Source organism: Jaculus jaculus, chromosome 2 (assembly GCF_020740685.1).
Source record: "Jaculus jaculus isolate mJacJac1 chromosome 2, mJacJac1.mat.Y.cur, whole genome shotgun sequence".
NCBI classification, from domain to species: Eukaryota; Metazoa; Chordata; class Mammalia; order Rodentia; family Dipodidae; genus Jaculus; species Jaculus jaculus.
This window is the reverse complement of record NC_059103.1, coordinates 84,232,263-84,251,030: the sequence shown is the minus strand read 5'-3', so window position 1 is coordinate 84,251,030 and position 18,768 is coordinate 84,232,263. Positions and strand designations below refer to the sequence as shown.

The 18,768-nt window shown below is 40.6% G+C and overlaps 1 protein-coding gene across 2 annotated transcripts in view; it reads right to left on the bottom strand.

Annotated features, from left to right (window-relative positions):
- Positions 1–18,768, bottom strand: part of Sec24d (SEC24 homolog D, COPII coat complex component) — a 119,349-nt gene that overhangs the window by 29,837 nt on the left and 70,744 nt on the right. For both annotated transcript variants that reach the window (XM_045143098.1, XM_045143100.1), the window contains exon 11: positions 13,129–13,253. In XM_045143098.1, the coding sequence (XP_044999033.1) occupies positions 13,129–13,253 (125 nt within the window). The remainder of the gene's footprint in view (positions 1–13,128; positions 13,254–18,768) is intronic.

Here is an 18,768-nt window from a genome sequence, read left to right as displayed (position 1 = left end):
GAAACATAAAGTAAGTTACATTTATGATTTGTCAATATAATTCTGAGAAGGTGAATACATGTGACAGTCATGACTAATCAATACAAGCTTTAAAGAAGAATTTTTGAGGAATGCTAAAACAAGGTGTCAATACTTCTGAAAGTATAGAAGTATGAATGTTCCCAGTCCAGTGTATAGCAACAACACTCAGAATTTTGTGGCATTACTCCAGCAACATGCTTACTGAGTTACTGAGTATATTCTGGCCCTTGCTTGCTTGTTCCCTCCCCCGACTTCTCTAAAATAAAACAATGACACATTATAAATGCTCTCATTTTCAATTGCAGATATTCCATAATGTTCAATGACAGCCACAAAAGAATGTATGCCATTTTCTTTAACCCATAGTAAAGTCTACTCTGCTTAGGAGATAATTTTTATAAAAAAGAACCTGGTTGGCTGCCTTTCTGAATATTCCACATGGCCTAAGGAGTGACTTGATGGTGTAGTGGCACAAATCTACAAGGCCAAAATCCTGGAAGGTGGAGGAAGAACGATCAGGAATTCAGGGCCAGTCTCAGCTACATAGTGAGTTCCAGGCCAGCATGAGCTACATGAGATTCTGACTTAAAAAGCTAATAGATGATAGACAGATAAACAGATAGATGGATGATATGCAGATAAATTTAATTTTAAAAAGTTACTTAAGTTCAAGAAAAAAAAAAAAAAACAATGGAAGTATCTTGATGAAAGTATCTCAAATTCAAATATCAGCTTCCACTGCAGATTTGTTAACTTGTTTGATGTTTCAGTAGGCTGACAAGTACTGCTTTTTACCTCCATTTTACTTCTTCCTTCCTTGGAATCTAGATTCAACTGGTAGATGATAGTTTAAAAAAATTCTCATAACCCCTTAGAAGGCAACTGGTGAATGCTTGTATTCTGGACATTTGCAAAGCTTTCAAAAGTGAGACCCTTCACCTCTTGTGATTAGACATGTGAAGACACTTAGAGGCTCCTCCTGAACTGTGTGACACCACACAGTGCCATGCTGTGCTGTGCTACGTGTATTACCGGGCTCTTTGGCTCTCCCTGGACTCATTATTAAAATCTTACTCTTCAAGATGAGGCATAAATCATTCTGCCTCTGTGAACCCCCCTGTTGCTACCAGGTGAAACTATTCCTATTACTCATCCTTACTGGTCTCTAGCATATGAAACCTTTATTTAACATTTCATGAGTCCTTGGCCAGAGGCTGAAGAAGAGCAGTGCCCAAGGCGCTAGTTTTCCTTTGTCCCCATAGGGTCTAATACAATGTGGAGAATTAGGTTTTGTTGAGGATGGTTATCATGCTGGTGAAACAATGGCTGGTGGTGGATGGCAAGTTAGAGCCAGTGATGTTCATTTTGTCAACTTGACTGGATTTAGACTAAGAGACAAACCTCTAGGTGTTTTTGGAAGGGTGTTTCCAGAAAGGCTTAAATAAAGAGTGAAGGCCCACTGTAAATGTGGGAAATATCATTCTACGAGCTGAGCTCCCAGACTAATTAAAACAGGTGAGCTGAGCACCGGCCCCACCTCTCCCTGTGACCAGCTGACTCTCACTGCAGCTGTGTCTTTCCCAAACCATGTACCATGCCTTAAACCATGAACTGAAAAAAAAGAAAAAGAAAAACCAGTCACCTGTCTTCCTCTTTCCTCAAGTTGCTTTGTCAGGTATTTTATCACTGCAGTGAGAAAAGTGACCAGTAAAAAATAAAGCTACATAACTATGCAATACAAAATAAATTATGGGGACAAACAACCAGATTTAATTTATAAGATAAAGGAGAAGCAGGTGATTTGAAAAACCATACCAAAGACTGGTTTATATAGGGGGAGAAGAACGAGTGATAGCATTTCTTTCTCTCTCCTGTCTTTGCCCAAAGTTAAGCAAATACTGTGGTTTAAAATCAGCCTGGCTAGAAGCAATAACCACACAATGAACAAACACCACAAATCAAGGTTTTATTTAAGATTCGGGGCTGGAGACGTGGCTTAGCAATAAAGGTGCTTGTCGGCAAAGCCAAGGGACCTAGCTTCAATTCCCCCGTACCCACGTAAAGCCAGATGGACAAGGTGGCAGAGTTTATGTGCAGTGGCTAGAGGCCCCGGCCTGCCAGTTCTCTCTTTCCCTCTCTTTCTCCCTGCCTCTCTCTCTCTCAAATAAATAAACCAATAAATAGAATATTAAAAACAAGGATCAGTTACCAGCACACTACTGGTTCAAATTCCACTTGGCAATTAGCCATTCATTACATAAGGTGAAACGTATGACAAATCACGAAAGAATTCTCTTTTAGCAGTTAATCTGGAAACAAATAAGGCAACACACACACACATAAACAACGTATAAGCAATCTAAATTGACATTTCCCACAGGATTTGGACATATTCAAGTGATAGAAAAAGAATTCTGGCGTTTGCTTAAAATCTTAATTAGCATTTTAAAAAATCATCTAATCAGAACATCTCACATTATTGCAAAATATTATTACTTGTTTCTATGGGAACATTTTAAAAAACTTTGAGATGCAAAAACTGTACAAGAATTTCTTCAACATTATATCTAACTCACTAAGTTACATTATTGAAGAAAACTCTCCCTCTCTTCCATATTAAATCTATGCAAGTTTTGTGATGCAACGTAAGACATATCATGAAGTTAACAGTTTTTGCTGTATTGTTTTTCATTTGTCATTTCTCTCAGCATTGGCCCCTATCATCTAACAGCATGAATCTGACAGAGCAACAATGAAGATATTAGGGAGTATGTGTACCACAAAATTCCAAAACCGTGCATGCTGAATATCTCAATTATAGCAGCATTAACAAGAAATAAAAACTCAAATTAATGCTAGATCTGAACAAGAGGTGAAAAATGTTAAAGTTTTTCTTTCTTGTTCCAAAGAACTCAGAAAATCTGGAAACTGTGCACAGCCAGAAATATAAGTGCAAAGTTAAATGGTAAAGAATAGAGTCTAGGACATTAATCAAGACTGCAGGGCTGGAGAGATTGCTTAGTGGTTAAGTGCTTGCCTGTGAAGCCTAAGGACCCCGGTTCAAAGCTCAGTTCCCCAGAACCCACATTATCCAGATGCACAAGGGGGTGCACGCGTCTGGAGTTCATGTGCAGTGGCTGGAAGCCCTGGCGCGCCCATTCTCTCTCTCTCTGTCGCTCTCAAATAAATAAACAAAATAAATTTTTTTAAAAAAAAGACTTCAGACTGTTTTTAAAAGGCTATTTGGCATATCATCTGCTGTAGTACAAAGAAGTAGATCCACTTGATGGAGCTGTCTTACCATAAAAAATAAATCTACATAACTATGCAATACAAAATAAATTATGGGGACAAAACAACCAGGTTTAATTTATAAGATAAAGGAGAAGCAGGTGATTTGAAAAACCATACCAAAGACTGGTTTATATAGGGGGAGAAGAACGAGTGATAGCATTTCTTTCTCTCTCCTGTCTTTTGCCAAAGTCGTACACCTGCTTCAGTGAGGTATACTTATGGTGACACCAATGGAAAGTAAGATTTCCTATCATATATCAACAGGCTATAAGCTTCACACTAATACTATGATAAGGAGCAAGGATCGTGTGGGATGAAGACAGGTTAGCCTCAATTAATTAGTGTGAGACCATGAAAAAAGGGGAGAGACTGTTTTTGGAAATAGACTAGTTTTCTTTCGTATTAACTAAGCTCATGATTCAGATTTAGACTTAAAACAACCTTGTGAGAGAGTTCCATGATAAGGTACACCATGCTGAGCAGGACGTCCGTCCTTCTCAAGCTTCCGTGAGTATGGTGCAAGAGAACCTAGTCTCGCCATGTATATCAGAGGCCTTCTTATGTCACCACCCTCAACTTACCCCCAGCTCATTTGTCACCTCAGAATCCAGTTCCATATCACCTCAGTGTTTTGCAAATTGTCCCAATGCTTTCCCAAATCATCCTTGAGAACGTTAGGACTTCAGCTTCACGGATACAAACAAGACTACCAATGGGAGGCCTAAGGTCCACTTGTTGGAGTCTCACATGGAGAAAAGCACCAGTTGTTGGTGGGAAGGATGAAGAGGAGTGGGCATGCACAGACCAGGAACGTCCTTCAATACCCCTGTCCAGAACAGATGCTGTTCTTGTGTGCTCATCCATACAAGGCAGTAGAAAATGGGGTGGAACACAGGTTTCCTAGATCCCTTCATCTTCTTAAGCATGGACTCCTGGCAAAAAAGATGACATTCCTCTTCTCTTCCTCAGTCTCCCTGAAAAAAGTAAGCTCCTGTCCTGACCAGCTAGTTTGCATGCAAAGATATGCTTGCTATTAGTTGCATCATGGGAGATTAGAGAGAAGAATAAAAGATATTAGGTATTTCCTACCACTTTTCTAATCTCTTAAAGGTTTTTATTTAAGTCAAAATACTTTTCTATGTCTCCCCACTTACCTTTCAAAACAAACTGGTTGTTTTTTAATAATATTTTATTTATTTATTTGGGAGGCTGGTAAGAGGTAGACAGACAGACAGAATGTGCATGCCAGGGCCTCCAGCCAGTGCAAACAAACTCCATCCAGATGCATGCTCCACTTTGTGCACCTGGCTTACATGGATACTGAGGAATTGAACCTGGGTCTTAGGCTTTGTAGGCAAGTGTCTTAATCTCTATCATTTCTCCAGCCCAAAACTGTTTCTTTTTTCTTTTTCTTTTTCTTTTTTTTTTTTTTTTGTCTCTTCCAAATTTTATTTAGGACCATGATTTTTATTTAATTATTTTTTGTGTGTATGTATATGTTATATGTGTGTTTGTGATTGTGTGGGTGTGTGGAGGTCAAAGGACAATATCAAGTGTTGCCCTTCAGGTGCCATCCACCTTTTTTGAGGCATGGTTTCTCACTTGCCAAATAGACTAGACTGACTGGCCAGTGAGCCTCAGGGATCCACTTGTCCCTACCTCTCCAGCTATAGGATTACAGGTGTGCACCATTATGTCTGGCATTTTTACATTGGTTTTGGGAATTAAATTCAGGTCTTCATGCTTACAAGGCAAGCACTTCAGAGAGCTATTTCCCCAGCCTCAATTTTATTTTATGAAAAGATTGCTGTCAGTTTCATTTACTTGTTTGTGCTGAAGCAGAGAATGTGTGAACCACCTTTTATTATTTTTTTCTTTCTTTCTTTTTTAAATTCGAGGTAGGGTCTCACTCTAGCTGTTTTATGAGGACCTCACACTGTAGTCCCAGGCTGACCTCAAACTCACAGCAATCCTCCTACCTCTGACTGAGGACCTTTTTAAAGCACCGTTTTCAGTCACGAGTTAATCACAGCTAGCATATGTTCATAAGTTAGGAATTAAGAATGTTTTCACCTTTCCTTGCCTGTGTTGCCCCCTTGCAGTGGCAAAGAGAGAGATGCACCTCAGTGTGTGAGGTTTCAGGACCGGGTCAGAGTTTAAACAAGAAACAAAGATTTCCCTTTTGGAGATGTGACGAAGAGGAAACCATCTGTGCCACAGGATTCTCTGCCAATACCCGGAACTACCAATTTCCATGGAAAAATAACGCTTCAATTTGAAAACTGAATAACAGACTTCCAAGGTCTCCTTCCCAACACATTGTTGGGATTCTCCTTGTAAATTATAAAGTCTTGCTGGATGTTGCGGTGCTCGCCTTTAATCCCAGCACTTGGGAGGCAGAGGCAGTGAAAGAACTAAATAGATGCCATGATAGGCTTCAGAAAAACACCTTCCAGGTTAGGCCTAAAATTTGAACAAAGGGCCATTAATCAGTGACTGTCCTGGCTGGAAAAAAAGCTGAGTCACTTCCTGAAAATTCAAGGCCTTAAGGTCCCCTCAGCCAATCAAGGATGTATAAATGTGATTGTACACTAATCAAATGCAACCTTTGTTCAAATTAGCCACTCAAACTATAGAACTAATTGCCTGTCAAAAACCTCCCTTAGTTATGCTTAAAGGAGCCTGTGACCTCCTCTCAGGGTTTCCATTTTCATATGAATGGTCGACCCCTGCATGCTGGCTGACTCTGCAGAATAAATGCTCTTTGCTTTTACATACTACTTGAGTCTGGGGTCTTTCTTCAGCAATTCTTAGACCCTTACAATTGGGGGTTCGTCTGGGATCACTGAGCAATCCCCCCCCCCCCCAAAATCAATAGTAGAGCATTTCCTGGAGGGTATTTAGCTCTCCACCAGTCGGTGAGTTGCATGCTTCTTTGTGTGTCTCTGGTCTGCTTTGTTTCATTTTCAACAAATCTAGCATCGACCAGCAATCTGGAGGCCCAGGGAGGTATGGCTGATGAGCCATTAATTACTTCAGGGCCAGGGGGTCCTGAGGATGCTCCAGATCCCCTTCTGGTGGAGCTGGAAAGCTACAAACTGGTGGAGCCTGAAAACTCCAGCCTGACTCTTGTTTTGATAAAAGGAGATCGGTTGTACCCGTCTGGCGTAGCCCATTCATGGGACAGGCCACCAACTGCAGCATTTGAGTGCCTTTTTCATTGTCTGGGAAATTTATTTTTGTGTCTGTGTATCTGTGTGCTACTTGTCCTTTTCTGGTTTCTTGAAAATATTGTAGAAAAGTATTATGGGACAGGCAACTAGTTCCACCCCTGTGGACCTAGTTCAGTCACATTTTAAGGACTTCCAACACCACATGGCAGAGAATTTGGGTCTGACAGTGCGGTCGAGAAAACTAACCATCTTTTGCAGGACTGAACAGCCAACTTTCAACACAGGATGGCTAGAGGGAAGCACTTTTCATCTCCCTGCTATTTACTAGGTCAAAGGCATTATGTATGGGAATCCTGGACACCTAGACCAGGTCCCATACATTATAGCTTGGCAATATCTAGTAGAAAGCTCCCTCTCCACCCCAGTTAACTCCCTTTTTGTCACCAGCCCCAGCCATACTGCCTATCAGGGAACCAAAGCCTCCAGAGGTTCATAAGGCAGCAGTCCTGTCCCCCTCTGTCCCTGAGGAGGATCTCTACCTGCCTCCCTATGTATCTGCCCCTGTGCTGCCTGTACCACAAGCGAGAGCTGCTAATCAGGGTCCTGGGGAAGAAGGAGGAAACATGATCAGTCCTCCACACATGTGAGCCCAAGCCACAAGACAGACAGACTCCACTGTGGTCGCACTGCTTTTGTGAGCCATCAGGACAGCCAACAATTCATGACTCATATCCCTTTTTCTACCAGTGACCTGTATGACTGGAAGATGCAGAATCCAAAATTTTCAAAGAAACCTTCGGCTCTCTTAGACTCACCAGCCCACTAGGGATGATTGTCAGCAGCTTTTGCAGGTTCTCTTTACAACAGGGAAAAGGGAACAGGTTCTTGCCACTGCTCGCAAACTAGTTCCTGGACCTAATGGCCAACCCACAGTCATGCAGGCTGTCATAGATGCAGCTTTTCCCCTGACTCGCCCTGACTGGGTCCCCAACAACCTTGAAGGTAAGGAGAGACTCAAAGCCTACTGCCAGATTCTAATGGGGAGGTCTCTGAGAGGCTACTAGGAAGCCCACAAATTTATCTAAGGTAGGACAGGTTATACAAGGTAAAGAGGAAAGCTGGGAGGCCTTTTTAGAGAGGCTCCTAGAAGACTACTGAACCTATATGCCTCTGGACCCACAAGCAAGAGAAAACCAATCTGCCATGAGCATGGCTTTTGTCAACCAGGCAGACAGAGCCAGACATCCACAGAAAGCTCCAACACCTGGACGGTTTTACAGGTAAACAAATGTTGGAGCTAGTAGCAATAGCAGAAAAAGTTTATAATAACAGAGAGACTCCGGAAGACAAACAAACTACAGGCCTGGCCAAAATATTATTGGCTGCTACAGGAAATTCTGACTCAGGGGAATTAAATAAACATGGCTTATGGGAGAAACAGGGGTAGACCAACCTCCTCAATCAAGAGGGGAAAGGTCATGCCATCCCCATCTCCAATAGGACCAATGTGGTTATTGTAAAGAGATGGGAAATTGGAAAAATGAATGACCACAAAAGAAAGACAAAAGTCCTACAGTTCTGGAGATAGGAGAACTAAATGACTGAGGGCCCTAGGGCTCACGCCCCCTCCATGAGCCCTAGGTAAGCTTGAAGGTAGAAGGGAAACCAATACATTTCTTAGCCAACACTAGGGCCCAACATTCGATTCTGAAACAGCCCACGGGACCGTCCACCAAAAGGACATGGGTACAGGGGGCCACTGGGACAAATCAATACTCATGGACTACCCGAAGAAAAGTGGACTTAGGAATGGGACGGGTAACCCATTCGTTCATTACTGGTTACCTATATCCACTCTTGGGGCGAGACCTTTTAACTAAAATGGGGTCACAAACCCATTTCAACCCCGAGGGAGTACAGGTTCTTAACAGAATGGTACTGTACACGTGTTAACTGTGTCATTGGAGGAATAATATAAACTCTACACTTTTCCTCCCAAGCCACCCCTGATAGCCCATATCTGAAGGAACTATGGGAAAGGATTCTGGGTATATGGGCAGAAAGAAATCAGACCAGGCTGGCCAAACATCAGGCCCTAATCATAGTCGAACTGAGGGCTAATGCCAGCCCAATCCGAGTCTGCTAATACCCTGTGCCCCGAGAGGCCAAACTGGGAATAACACCTCACACAAACTGACATTGGGAACAAGGGATACTAGTCCCTTGTCAGTCCGCCTGCAATACTCCTCTGCTGCCAGTAAAGAAGCCCCACTCCAATGACTACCAGCCTGTGGAGGATCTGAGGGAAATTAATAAATGGGTGGAAGACATCCACCCCACAACGCTGAACCTGTACACTTTGCTAAGCACTCTGTCACCTGAGCACAATGTGTACATGGTGCTGGACCTCAAGGACACACTCTTCAGTCTGCCAATCAACCTCTATTCACCTTTGAATGGAGTGACCCAGAATGTGGATTCAACTGACAATTGGCTTGGACCAGACTGCTGCAAGGACTTAAAAACTCACTCACCATCTTTGATGAGGCACTCCATGAAGATCTGGGTGAGTACCGCCAGGCCCATCCCCAAATACCCCTCTTGCAGTATGTAGATGACTACCTTATTGCAGCCTCAGATGAAGAAGCCTGCCACTCAGCCACAGAGGCCTTGCTGAGAGAATTGGGCCGCATGGGATACTGAGTTTCAGCCAGAAAGGCACAGCTCTGCCAGAGGGAAGTAACTTAGCTTGGGTACATACTCAAGGGGGGGCAATGCTGGTTGTCTCAAGCCCACCAAGAGATAATCCTCAACATTCCCCACCCCAGAACCTGGCAACAGGTACCTGAGTTTTTGAGGTCAGTGGGATTTTGTAGACTCTGGATACCCAGATTTACAGACATTTACAGAGAAGGATCCTCCCATCAGACTTTGCTAGCCAGCTCATCAGACAAATGCATCAGAGTACTCATCTAGGACAATAGAAGATTGTGGACTTCACCTTAAAGTCTTTGACTTGAGGCAAAAAAAAAAAAAAAAAAAAAAAAAAACCAAAAAAACAACCCAGAAGCCATAACCTGATGCCATGCCTGCCACCTAGTAAATACAAAAAGTGGAGTTTCTCAGTCAGAAACTAGGGAAAGGGGGACCCGGCCAGGAATAAATTGGGAAATTGACTTTACAGAAATAAAACTTGGTTTGTATGGGTACAGTATTTACTAGTGTTTAGACACCTTTTTAGGATGGACTGAAGCCTTTCCAACCAAGAATGAGATAGCTTCAACTGTGGCTAAAAGACTATTAGATGACATCATTTCAAGGCGTGGTTTACCTGTTCTTTTGGGATCAGACAACGGGCCAGTCTTCATCTTGCAGGTAACCCAGGCTGTAGTTAAAATTGTGGGGACTAATTTGAAGCTTCATTGTATGTATCATCCCCAGTGTTCAGGACAGGTAGGAAGAATGGACCGTAAAGGAGACCCTAACTAAATTAACCCTTGAAACTGTCAGTGACTGGGTATCTCTCCTTCCCTTTGCCCTTTTCTGAGTTCAAAACTCCCCCTATACCATGGGTCTGACTCCCTTTGAAATCATGTATGCAAGACCCTCACCCTTGTTACCTAATATAAAAGCAGAAATATTAACTGAATTTGAGGACAAGAGATTCCTCTCCTCCTTACAAGCTTTATTCCCAGTACAAGAACAATTCTGGCCTCAGCTACAGGTCATTTATGAGAAGACACCTTCACCCATACCCTCCAGATTCAAGCTGGGAGATCTAGTGCTCAAGACACTGGAGAGAGATTCTTGAACCTGGCTGGAAAGGACCCTACACTGTGATCCTGACCACTCCAACTGCAATCAAAGTGGACGGAGTTCCTACCTTACCACTCTCACGTGAAGCCTATAGACCCACCGCCAAACCACCCAGATGACTGCAACCTTGAAGAAAAACCTGGACTATGACATGCTGTCACACATCCATAAGACCCACTCAAACTAAGGATCCATAAGCTAGAAACTAAGACTTAGTTATGGCTAAATCTCTTCATGTAATGATAATCTCTTGTTGCTTAATAATCTCTGTTGTTGCATACCCACATCAACCCTATAATCTCAGGTGGATGCTCACTAATATGGACACAGGGAAAATAGTCAACTCTACTTCCCATTTAGCACCTCCTGAAACCTGGTTTCCCAATTTGATATTTGATTTATGTGACTTAATGGGAGACTCCTGGTAGTATGCATACATAGATGATGATGGGGATCTGCGTCCCTCCCCAGCCTATGGATGTAGCTTACCTGATACCTGAACTAATATGAAGGGACAGGCTTTCTATGTATGTCCCGGTCACAATAGAAACCCCAGCAACAAGCTAATTGTGGTGGCCCAGAATCATATTACTGTGCTTCATGGGGATGTGAATCCACGGGAACTATCTATTGGGCCCCCCCTTAAAGACACATCACATCACTATTACTAGAATCACAAAGCCAATCTCTTGCTATTGGTCCCAACCTACTGATTAAATTTACTGATAAGGGAAAACTGCCACTAAACGGAAACTTGGTAAAACTGGGGATTAAGGTTATATATATCAGGAAAGGACCCAGGGACATCATTCACCCTACAACTTCATGTCCAACCATTAGAGACCACCCAAGCTGCTGGAGTACTTGTGGGACCAAATCCCGTTTTGGCCTTGCCTCCAATCCCACAAGAGCCCATGCTATCTTCCCCAATCCCTGACAGTTCCTTTGCCGGAAGCACCAATATGCCCTTGGCTATGCCACCTCCAAAGTTTTCAGAAGCTTCGCCAGCATTTTATTTAGTTACTCAACTTCACCTATGAATTCCTCAACTCCACTACTAACCTCACCAGGGAGGACTGTTGGCTTTGCTTAGACCCATGACCTCTTACTATGCTGGCTGGGCCACTACAGGAATTCTGTCAACCCCAATGATGTTCATGGGGAAAGTCCCAAGTCCTTTCCCTACAATATGTCACTGGGAAAGGACTATGTGTACTAGGTGCAGGAGGAAAACTAAATAACTTTCCCCAACTCAAACATGTCTGTAATCACACTCTTACTGCAGACACTGGTAACTTCTATCTGGTGCCCCCTAATGGAACTTGGTTTGCATGCACTACAGGACTAACTCCTGTATTCACCCACAGACCCTTCAAAACATTACCTGTCTATGTATCCTAGTTACTCTGTTTCCTCAGGTTTACTACCTCCCTTTTGATGACTATATAGAAACCCTAGAATATCATCATTATAGACGGAAATGTGATTTTGGAATATCAGCAATCCTTCTTACAACTTTGATAGGGATTGGTATAGCTGCAGGGATTGGTACTGGTACTACGGCCCTAATTAAAGCAGACCAGACTTATCAGGCCTTCACTAACCTAATAGATTCTGATCTTGTCCAGTTAAAAAAAGTCAGTCCGTCACTTAGAACAATACCTGGATTCACTGGCTGAGGTAGTACCACAAAACAGAAGGGAACTAGACTTACTTTTCCTACAGCAAGGGGGACTCTGTCAGGCTTTAGGAAAGCAATGTTGCTTCTATGTCAACAATTCAGGTGTTATTAGGGAGAGCCTGGCCATAGTCCAGAAGAGACTAAAAGAAAGGGCCAAAATTAGACAAGAAAATCAAAGCTGGTATGAATCACAATTCAACTGGTTATCCTGGCTAACAACCCTGATCTCCTCCATAACAGGCCCACTTATTCTCCTGCTGCTCGCTCTTACTTGTGGACCATGTATCATCAATGCATTAATCAAATTTGTTAAAGTACACTTAGCCACAGTACAACTAATGGTCCTAAGGCAACACTATCAACCTCTGAAAACATCTCAAGGATTTGAGATGAGACTGTACTCAAGGGGGGAATGAAAGAATTAAATTGATGCCATGATAGGCTTCAGCAAAACACCTCCCAGGCCAGTCCTAAAATTTGAACAAAGGGCCATTAATCAGTGACTGTCCTAGCCAGAGAAAAGCTGAGTCACTTCCGGAAAATTCAAGGCCTCTTGGCCCCAACCAATCAAGGATGTATAGATATAATTGTAGACTAATCAAATGCAACCCTTGTTCAAATTAGCCAGTCAAAAACTGTAGAACTAATTGCCTGTCAGTACCTTCCTTAGTTATGCTTAAAGGAGCCTGTGAGCTCCTCTCGGGGTCACCATTTTCGTATAAACGGTCAATCCCCGCATGCTGGTTGACTCTGCAGAATAGAGTCTGGGGTCTTTCTTCAGCGATTCTCAGACCCTTATAGTAGGAGGATTGCTGTGAGTTCAAGACCACCCTGAGACTTCATAGTGAATTCTAGATCAGCCTGGCCTAGATGAGACCCTACCTCAAAAAAAATAAAACAAAACAAAAAGTTATAAAGTTTGTATTATTTTGGCACCACCATTATTTTTGTTCTCAGCTTGTTTCTTTTGCTTTTTATAAAAGATCACCCTGCCTTGTTAAATAGACAAAAGAATGGTGTATTGACTTATTATTAATTATTCAATATTATTGTCGGCAAAAGACACCCAGTGTGCTACTTGGCACTTGTTTTCTGGCCAGTAAGTTAATTCAATGATATGATATAATTTACAAGCACCCTTACTTTGGAAGTTTCTCCAGCACTGTCTTCAGTTCTTCACATATGAGCTTGACAAGTCCATTCTTTATGTTACTGTATGAAACATCAATCATGAAGATAAAGGCTGGTGGGCTGGGAGGTTTGTTCTTCTACAGAAAAGCAAACACATGACATAAAGTAAATAGCTCTCATAATCATATGAAAACACTACAATCCCTTGAGGATATCAGATGTTCCATTCAATATTTAAGGTACAACATCCCTGAGTCAAACAAACGTTTTAGAGGAAAATCCTGATGTTATAAAAAAGAGAAAGAGAAGCTGTTTCTTTGTAAGAATGTGGCATGAATTCCACAGTGTTATAATATATAGCAGAGATAGTTCACCTTCTGTGTCTCCAAAGACTTCCCTGCTGCCAATGCTGAGAGGAGGCAGAGTATGTGGCCAGCCTTGTTCATGAGACATTGCCTAATAGGGCAAAACATGCTTGGAGCCCTAAAAAGTTGCACTGAGGGGCTAGAGAGATGGCTTTGCGGGTAAGACACTTGCCTGCAAAGCCTAAGGACCCAAATTTGATTCCCAAGTACCCACATAAGCCAGACGCACAGGTGGTGTATGCATCAGAGTATGCACAGTGGCTACAGGCCCTTGTGTGTCCATTCTCTCTATACTTGTTTAATGCTTTTTTCTTTCTCTCCCATAAACAAATAAATGAATAAATAAGAAGTTGCACTGAGGAAAAGAGCAGATATGATAACTGCTATCTGTTTGGGAAGCTGTAATTATAATTCATTAGCATCAATACTATATTCAAATATCTTGCTAAATAGTTTTAGAGGTTTTTAAAGGCTTTTTGAGACAATGTCTTGCTACATAGACACGGCTAGCCTGAAACTCACAATCTTCCTGCCTCAGCCTTTTCCCACTGCTGGGATTCCAGGAGTGTACCAACATGCCTAGCTAAAGGTACAAAATTGTATTCTACAATATAATTGCATCCCTTATTAAATACTTTCATAGTGTTATTTCATATATTTATGGCAAAATGGCCTTGCTATGTAAGGTTGCAACCATCACTGTAACATGAAGCAGCTGTTATAAAAACAGGTTCTAGCTGTTAGTCTCTGTCCTGGCTAGCTGTCCAAACAGCTCTTAGGGAAGTGATCCTTCAACTAAGATTACAAAATATTTAGAAAAGAAAGCCACAGATAAGTAACATCAGTGACCAACACTAAAAAAGAAAGAATTAAGAACCATAAAAATCTATATTTTAACTATTATTATTAGATAATAATTCCTATAAATTATCTTAATTTCATTCTATATCTACCATAAGGCTAGATATAATACTGTTTTAATAAAGTGCTTTATTTTCAATAAAAATTTAGAAGACTAAAAAATCAATCGGAGAACATCACTGACACATCTCAAATCAGACAGAAACGCAGGTGCTCTGTTGGTATATGTGATTTCTTCATGTAGAGCATTTCTGAGTCTCATTTAACCTATTTCATGGCATAGAATGTGCTGATTTATATTTGATGAAAATAGTAAACATCCTCAAACCCAAACCTGTTTGTGAAAAGCCCAAGTGTGTCTTCTTGATCCTGTCCTCTCTTAAGTTCAGTCTAACCATTTCGTCACTGAGTATTTTCCCCATGTCCAGCCAGCACATTTCCACAGGAATGTGTCATTGTAACTTATTGTCTATGCATGCAAAATTAACTCATTAGTCCTTTAAAATACATTATCTTCCAATTTCCATCAGTGACATCATTTCTTGACAATTCAGAGACTTTCAAACCTGAAATTAGATTGACTGCTCCATGTCCTTCAACCACTGTGTTCCATTATTTTTTTTTTACAATCATCCATCTATACTCTTAACTCTCTCAGTTTACCACCCTGTATGTTATTCTATCCATTTGACCCAGATAGTTTTGTCTAGTCAAGTTTCCATGCATGTACTATATAGAAATCAAGGTTTCCATGCCTCCCTACTAAAACTGGTCCCTGTAAAGGTCCGCTGATCTCCAAAGTGTAAGTGACAATGAGCTGAACTAAAATCAGCTGTCACCCTAGATCTCTTTAGTTCATCCCAGCTATTGTTCTCTTGGCTGCCAGGATAGCACAGCATCATTTCCTCTCCCTCTCTGCTGACTGCCGCATCTGTTTTTCATTTTCCCATATGTCACCAAATGGGCCCCTTCTTGTCTCCTTCCACATGCACCTTTAGAAATCACATCCAGTTTAACCAGCACTGTTAACAGGTTACTCATGTGCTTTCTTTCTTGAGCTCTGGTACAGCATTCCAACTGACTCCAGTACAGTTCCACAGAAAGGTCTGCCCAGTGCATCAGGCTCAAAAGTTTAGAAGTTATGACAGCATTTGTCTCACTATACCTGCTGTGTATAAAGAACTTAGAGAATATATGATTTAAATATTTTGAGCTTGAATTCTTTCTCTTGCTGTGGGGTCTCCATCTCTCTATCAATATCCATCTTATTAGGAAGCCCTTTGTAAGCACCACAATTTCAGCACAAAAATTTAGAACACCTCTTTCTTTTTTATTATTTAATTTTTACTTTTATTTATGATAAAATAAGATCTAAAAAATTAGTATCTTAACTATGTGTAAATATAGAGATACATTCCATAAACTTAAAAATGATCAACTCATGTGAAAAACTGAAGTCAGACCACCCAGAGGAACTCCATGACGATTTTATAAAAAAAAAACAAGCCTACCAGACTGGAGAAATGGCTCAGTGGTTAAGCACTTGCCTGTGAAGCCTAAGGACCCTGGTTCAAGGCTCGATTCCCCAGGACCCACATTAGCCAAATGCACAAGGGGCTGCACGTGTCTGGAGATTGTTTGCAGTGGCTGGAGGCCCTGGTATGCTCATTCTCTCTCTCTCTCTTTCCCTCTATCTCTCTCTGTCACCATCAAATAAATAAAAATAAACAACAACAACAACAACTAAAAAAACATGGCTACCTACACACACAGTATAGGAACAGAAAACAGGACTCTGTGGCCACAAAGATGTGTCAGCCTGGCTTCATCAGTTTCTAGATATGTGGTGTAAATCTAGTCCTTAAAGTCTCTAATAGACCCTCAGAGTTCTTAGATAATGTGATGCTCATTACATGGGTTTTCTGTGAGACCTAAATGATGTCATATGTACATAATAAGCATTTTTCATAGACCTTCAATACAATGCTCAATAAATGCTTATTATTTGCAACTAAAATGAATAGAGAAAAATATTCTATAATTCTACTTGCTATGTACATGCTGCTAAGATATGCATAAAAGGGGCTGAAGAGATGGCTTAGCAGTTAAGGTGCATGCTTGGGAAGCCCAAGGACCTGGGTTCAATTCTCCAGGCTGCATATAAGCCAGATGCACATGGTGGCACATGCACCTGGAGTTCATTTGCAGTGGCTAGAGGCCCTTGTGCATCCATTCTATCTCTCTCTCTTTCTCTCTCTCTTTCTCTCTGTCTCTAATAAATAAACAAAATAAAATCTTTAAAAATAAAAAATATGCATACAAATTAAATAAGCTCCTTTTCACCACCATTAAATCTCTAAATCCACTCTTTATCCAACTTGACTTATGTGTCAAGTCATAATTAAATTTGAAGATTTTGCAGCATGTTTATCTTGAACTCTACTTGGAAAACTAAGGGAAAATAAAGCTTACAAAACAAAACTCTTCAAAAGGTACTGTTTTTACTTGGTTCCTTGCTTGCTGCATGAGATTTCCCATTAATTACACTTCTGGAATATTTCCACATAGCAGAATTAGAAGATACTAAGACTTTGGTTCCCAGGAATAGATTTGATTCTCTGCCTAACTTTCTTTTAAAAAAGCATTAAGTCAAGATAATGTGGCCCCTTTGACAGAGAACTGGACACTCAGAACATGCTGTGATTTATCTTGTGGTTGCAGAGATCAGTGAGTAAATATTTTATCCCTACTTAAAATGGCTTCATTATATTTAACTGTAACATCAAATTTTTATGCTTTATGTAATTATTCTCCTTCAATAAATAGCAATAAATAATGAATAAACTAATCAAATGTAATTGTACCTCATGACATGTTTATTTCTTGAAATAAAGCATTTGTACTAAATTTTTAAATATTTTCTCAAATATACTCAAACATTTCAAAATTCAAGCCAATGAAACAATGTTTTCTTTAATAACTAGTTGTAAATAATGCAGTTAAAATCACCTACAACAATAAAATAAGTCAATTTATTTATATTAATTGAAAAAATGTAGAGATATAGTCAATTGGAAAACTTCTAGTTTGGACAAATATTCCTTGCTATCTCTTCTCATTCATGGACTTGTTAACCACCTTAAAAAGATCTATGCAAGAAGGCTGTGGGTCAAGAGATTTTCTGGCAATGAGGCATTAACAGGCATTCCTTTTTAGGAAAAGTAAATAAATAAATAAGAATGACCCTGTTTCTTTAAGTTTCCTCATGATGCTTCAGGTGTAACCTAAAATTTGAACTGAGATCAAGGAAGAAATTATTTTCAAATCCCTGAACAATTTTAAAGTTCTTCAAGGTACCTGTAATGATGTCACTGAAGAAAGGAAATAACCATTCTGTTTAGTGACACATCTGTAAATTCACTCATTCATTCGATCATTCATTCCACATATATTGACCAACTGCCTACCTGTGCCAGACACTGTAGAAATGTCATAAAGATGACTAGGACAAAATTGGGGCCCCCAAGGATATCAGAATCTATGAAAAGGACAGACATGCAAAAAGACTTAAATTCCACAGGAAGAACTGCTAAAACAGAGATGTCAAAAAAAATTTTATTAAAAAAAGCAGAAGTTGAAGTAAGTAACTACCATGATGAAGACATGCACACATAATAAAATTGCAGCCAAGGTAGTAGAGAATAAGTCGGAGCTTGCCAGATGGGGGATTTAAAGGTTTGCCAGTACGGAAAGATATTCTGGTCTAATGAACATCTTACATAAAGACAGGAAGTTGACAAAAAGCTGATGATCTGAAGTGGTAGTAGAGGGTCCTATAGCTTTATAAGGAAAGTCAATTTTTTAAGAAAAGAACTAAAAGAGGCTTGGTAGAAGTAGCAAGAGGAATCTTATTATTATTATTCATGTTAGAATAAGGAAAGCAGAGGCCAAACCGTAGTCACTGTAACTACTGGAGTGGAAAAGGGAGACATAGAAATACACCCACAGTCCTGCTAAGCATACTGATTGACATTTTGCCTTGGGAGAAGAGTTTTCTGAGTAATAACAACAACAAAAAAAAATGGGCAGAATCCTTGTGTGGAACTGTTGCAGTAAGAAGCCAGTATACTAGCCAGTCATCGTGGCCCATGCCTACAATCACAATATTTGGGAGGCAGAGGCAGGAGATCAGGCTGGGGGCTACATGAGACCCTGTATTTAAAAAAAATAAAGCCAGCATATTCTACCTAGAAGAGACAACATGGTTAGTTTTTCATTTCTATTCCAGGTTTTTTAAAATTAGCATTACACTGGATGGTGTAGCCAATGTATCATGCTAACAACTTAGACCAGATCTGTGTCTTAGGCTTCTGTATCCTACTCTCATTTCTTCAAACAAATGAAGTGTTTTGCTTATGAATCAAGA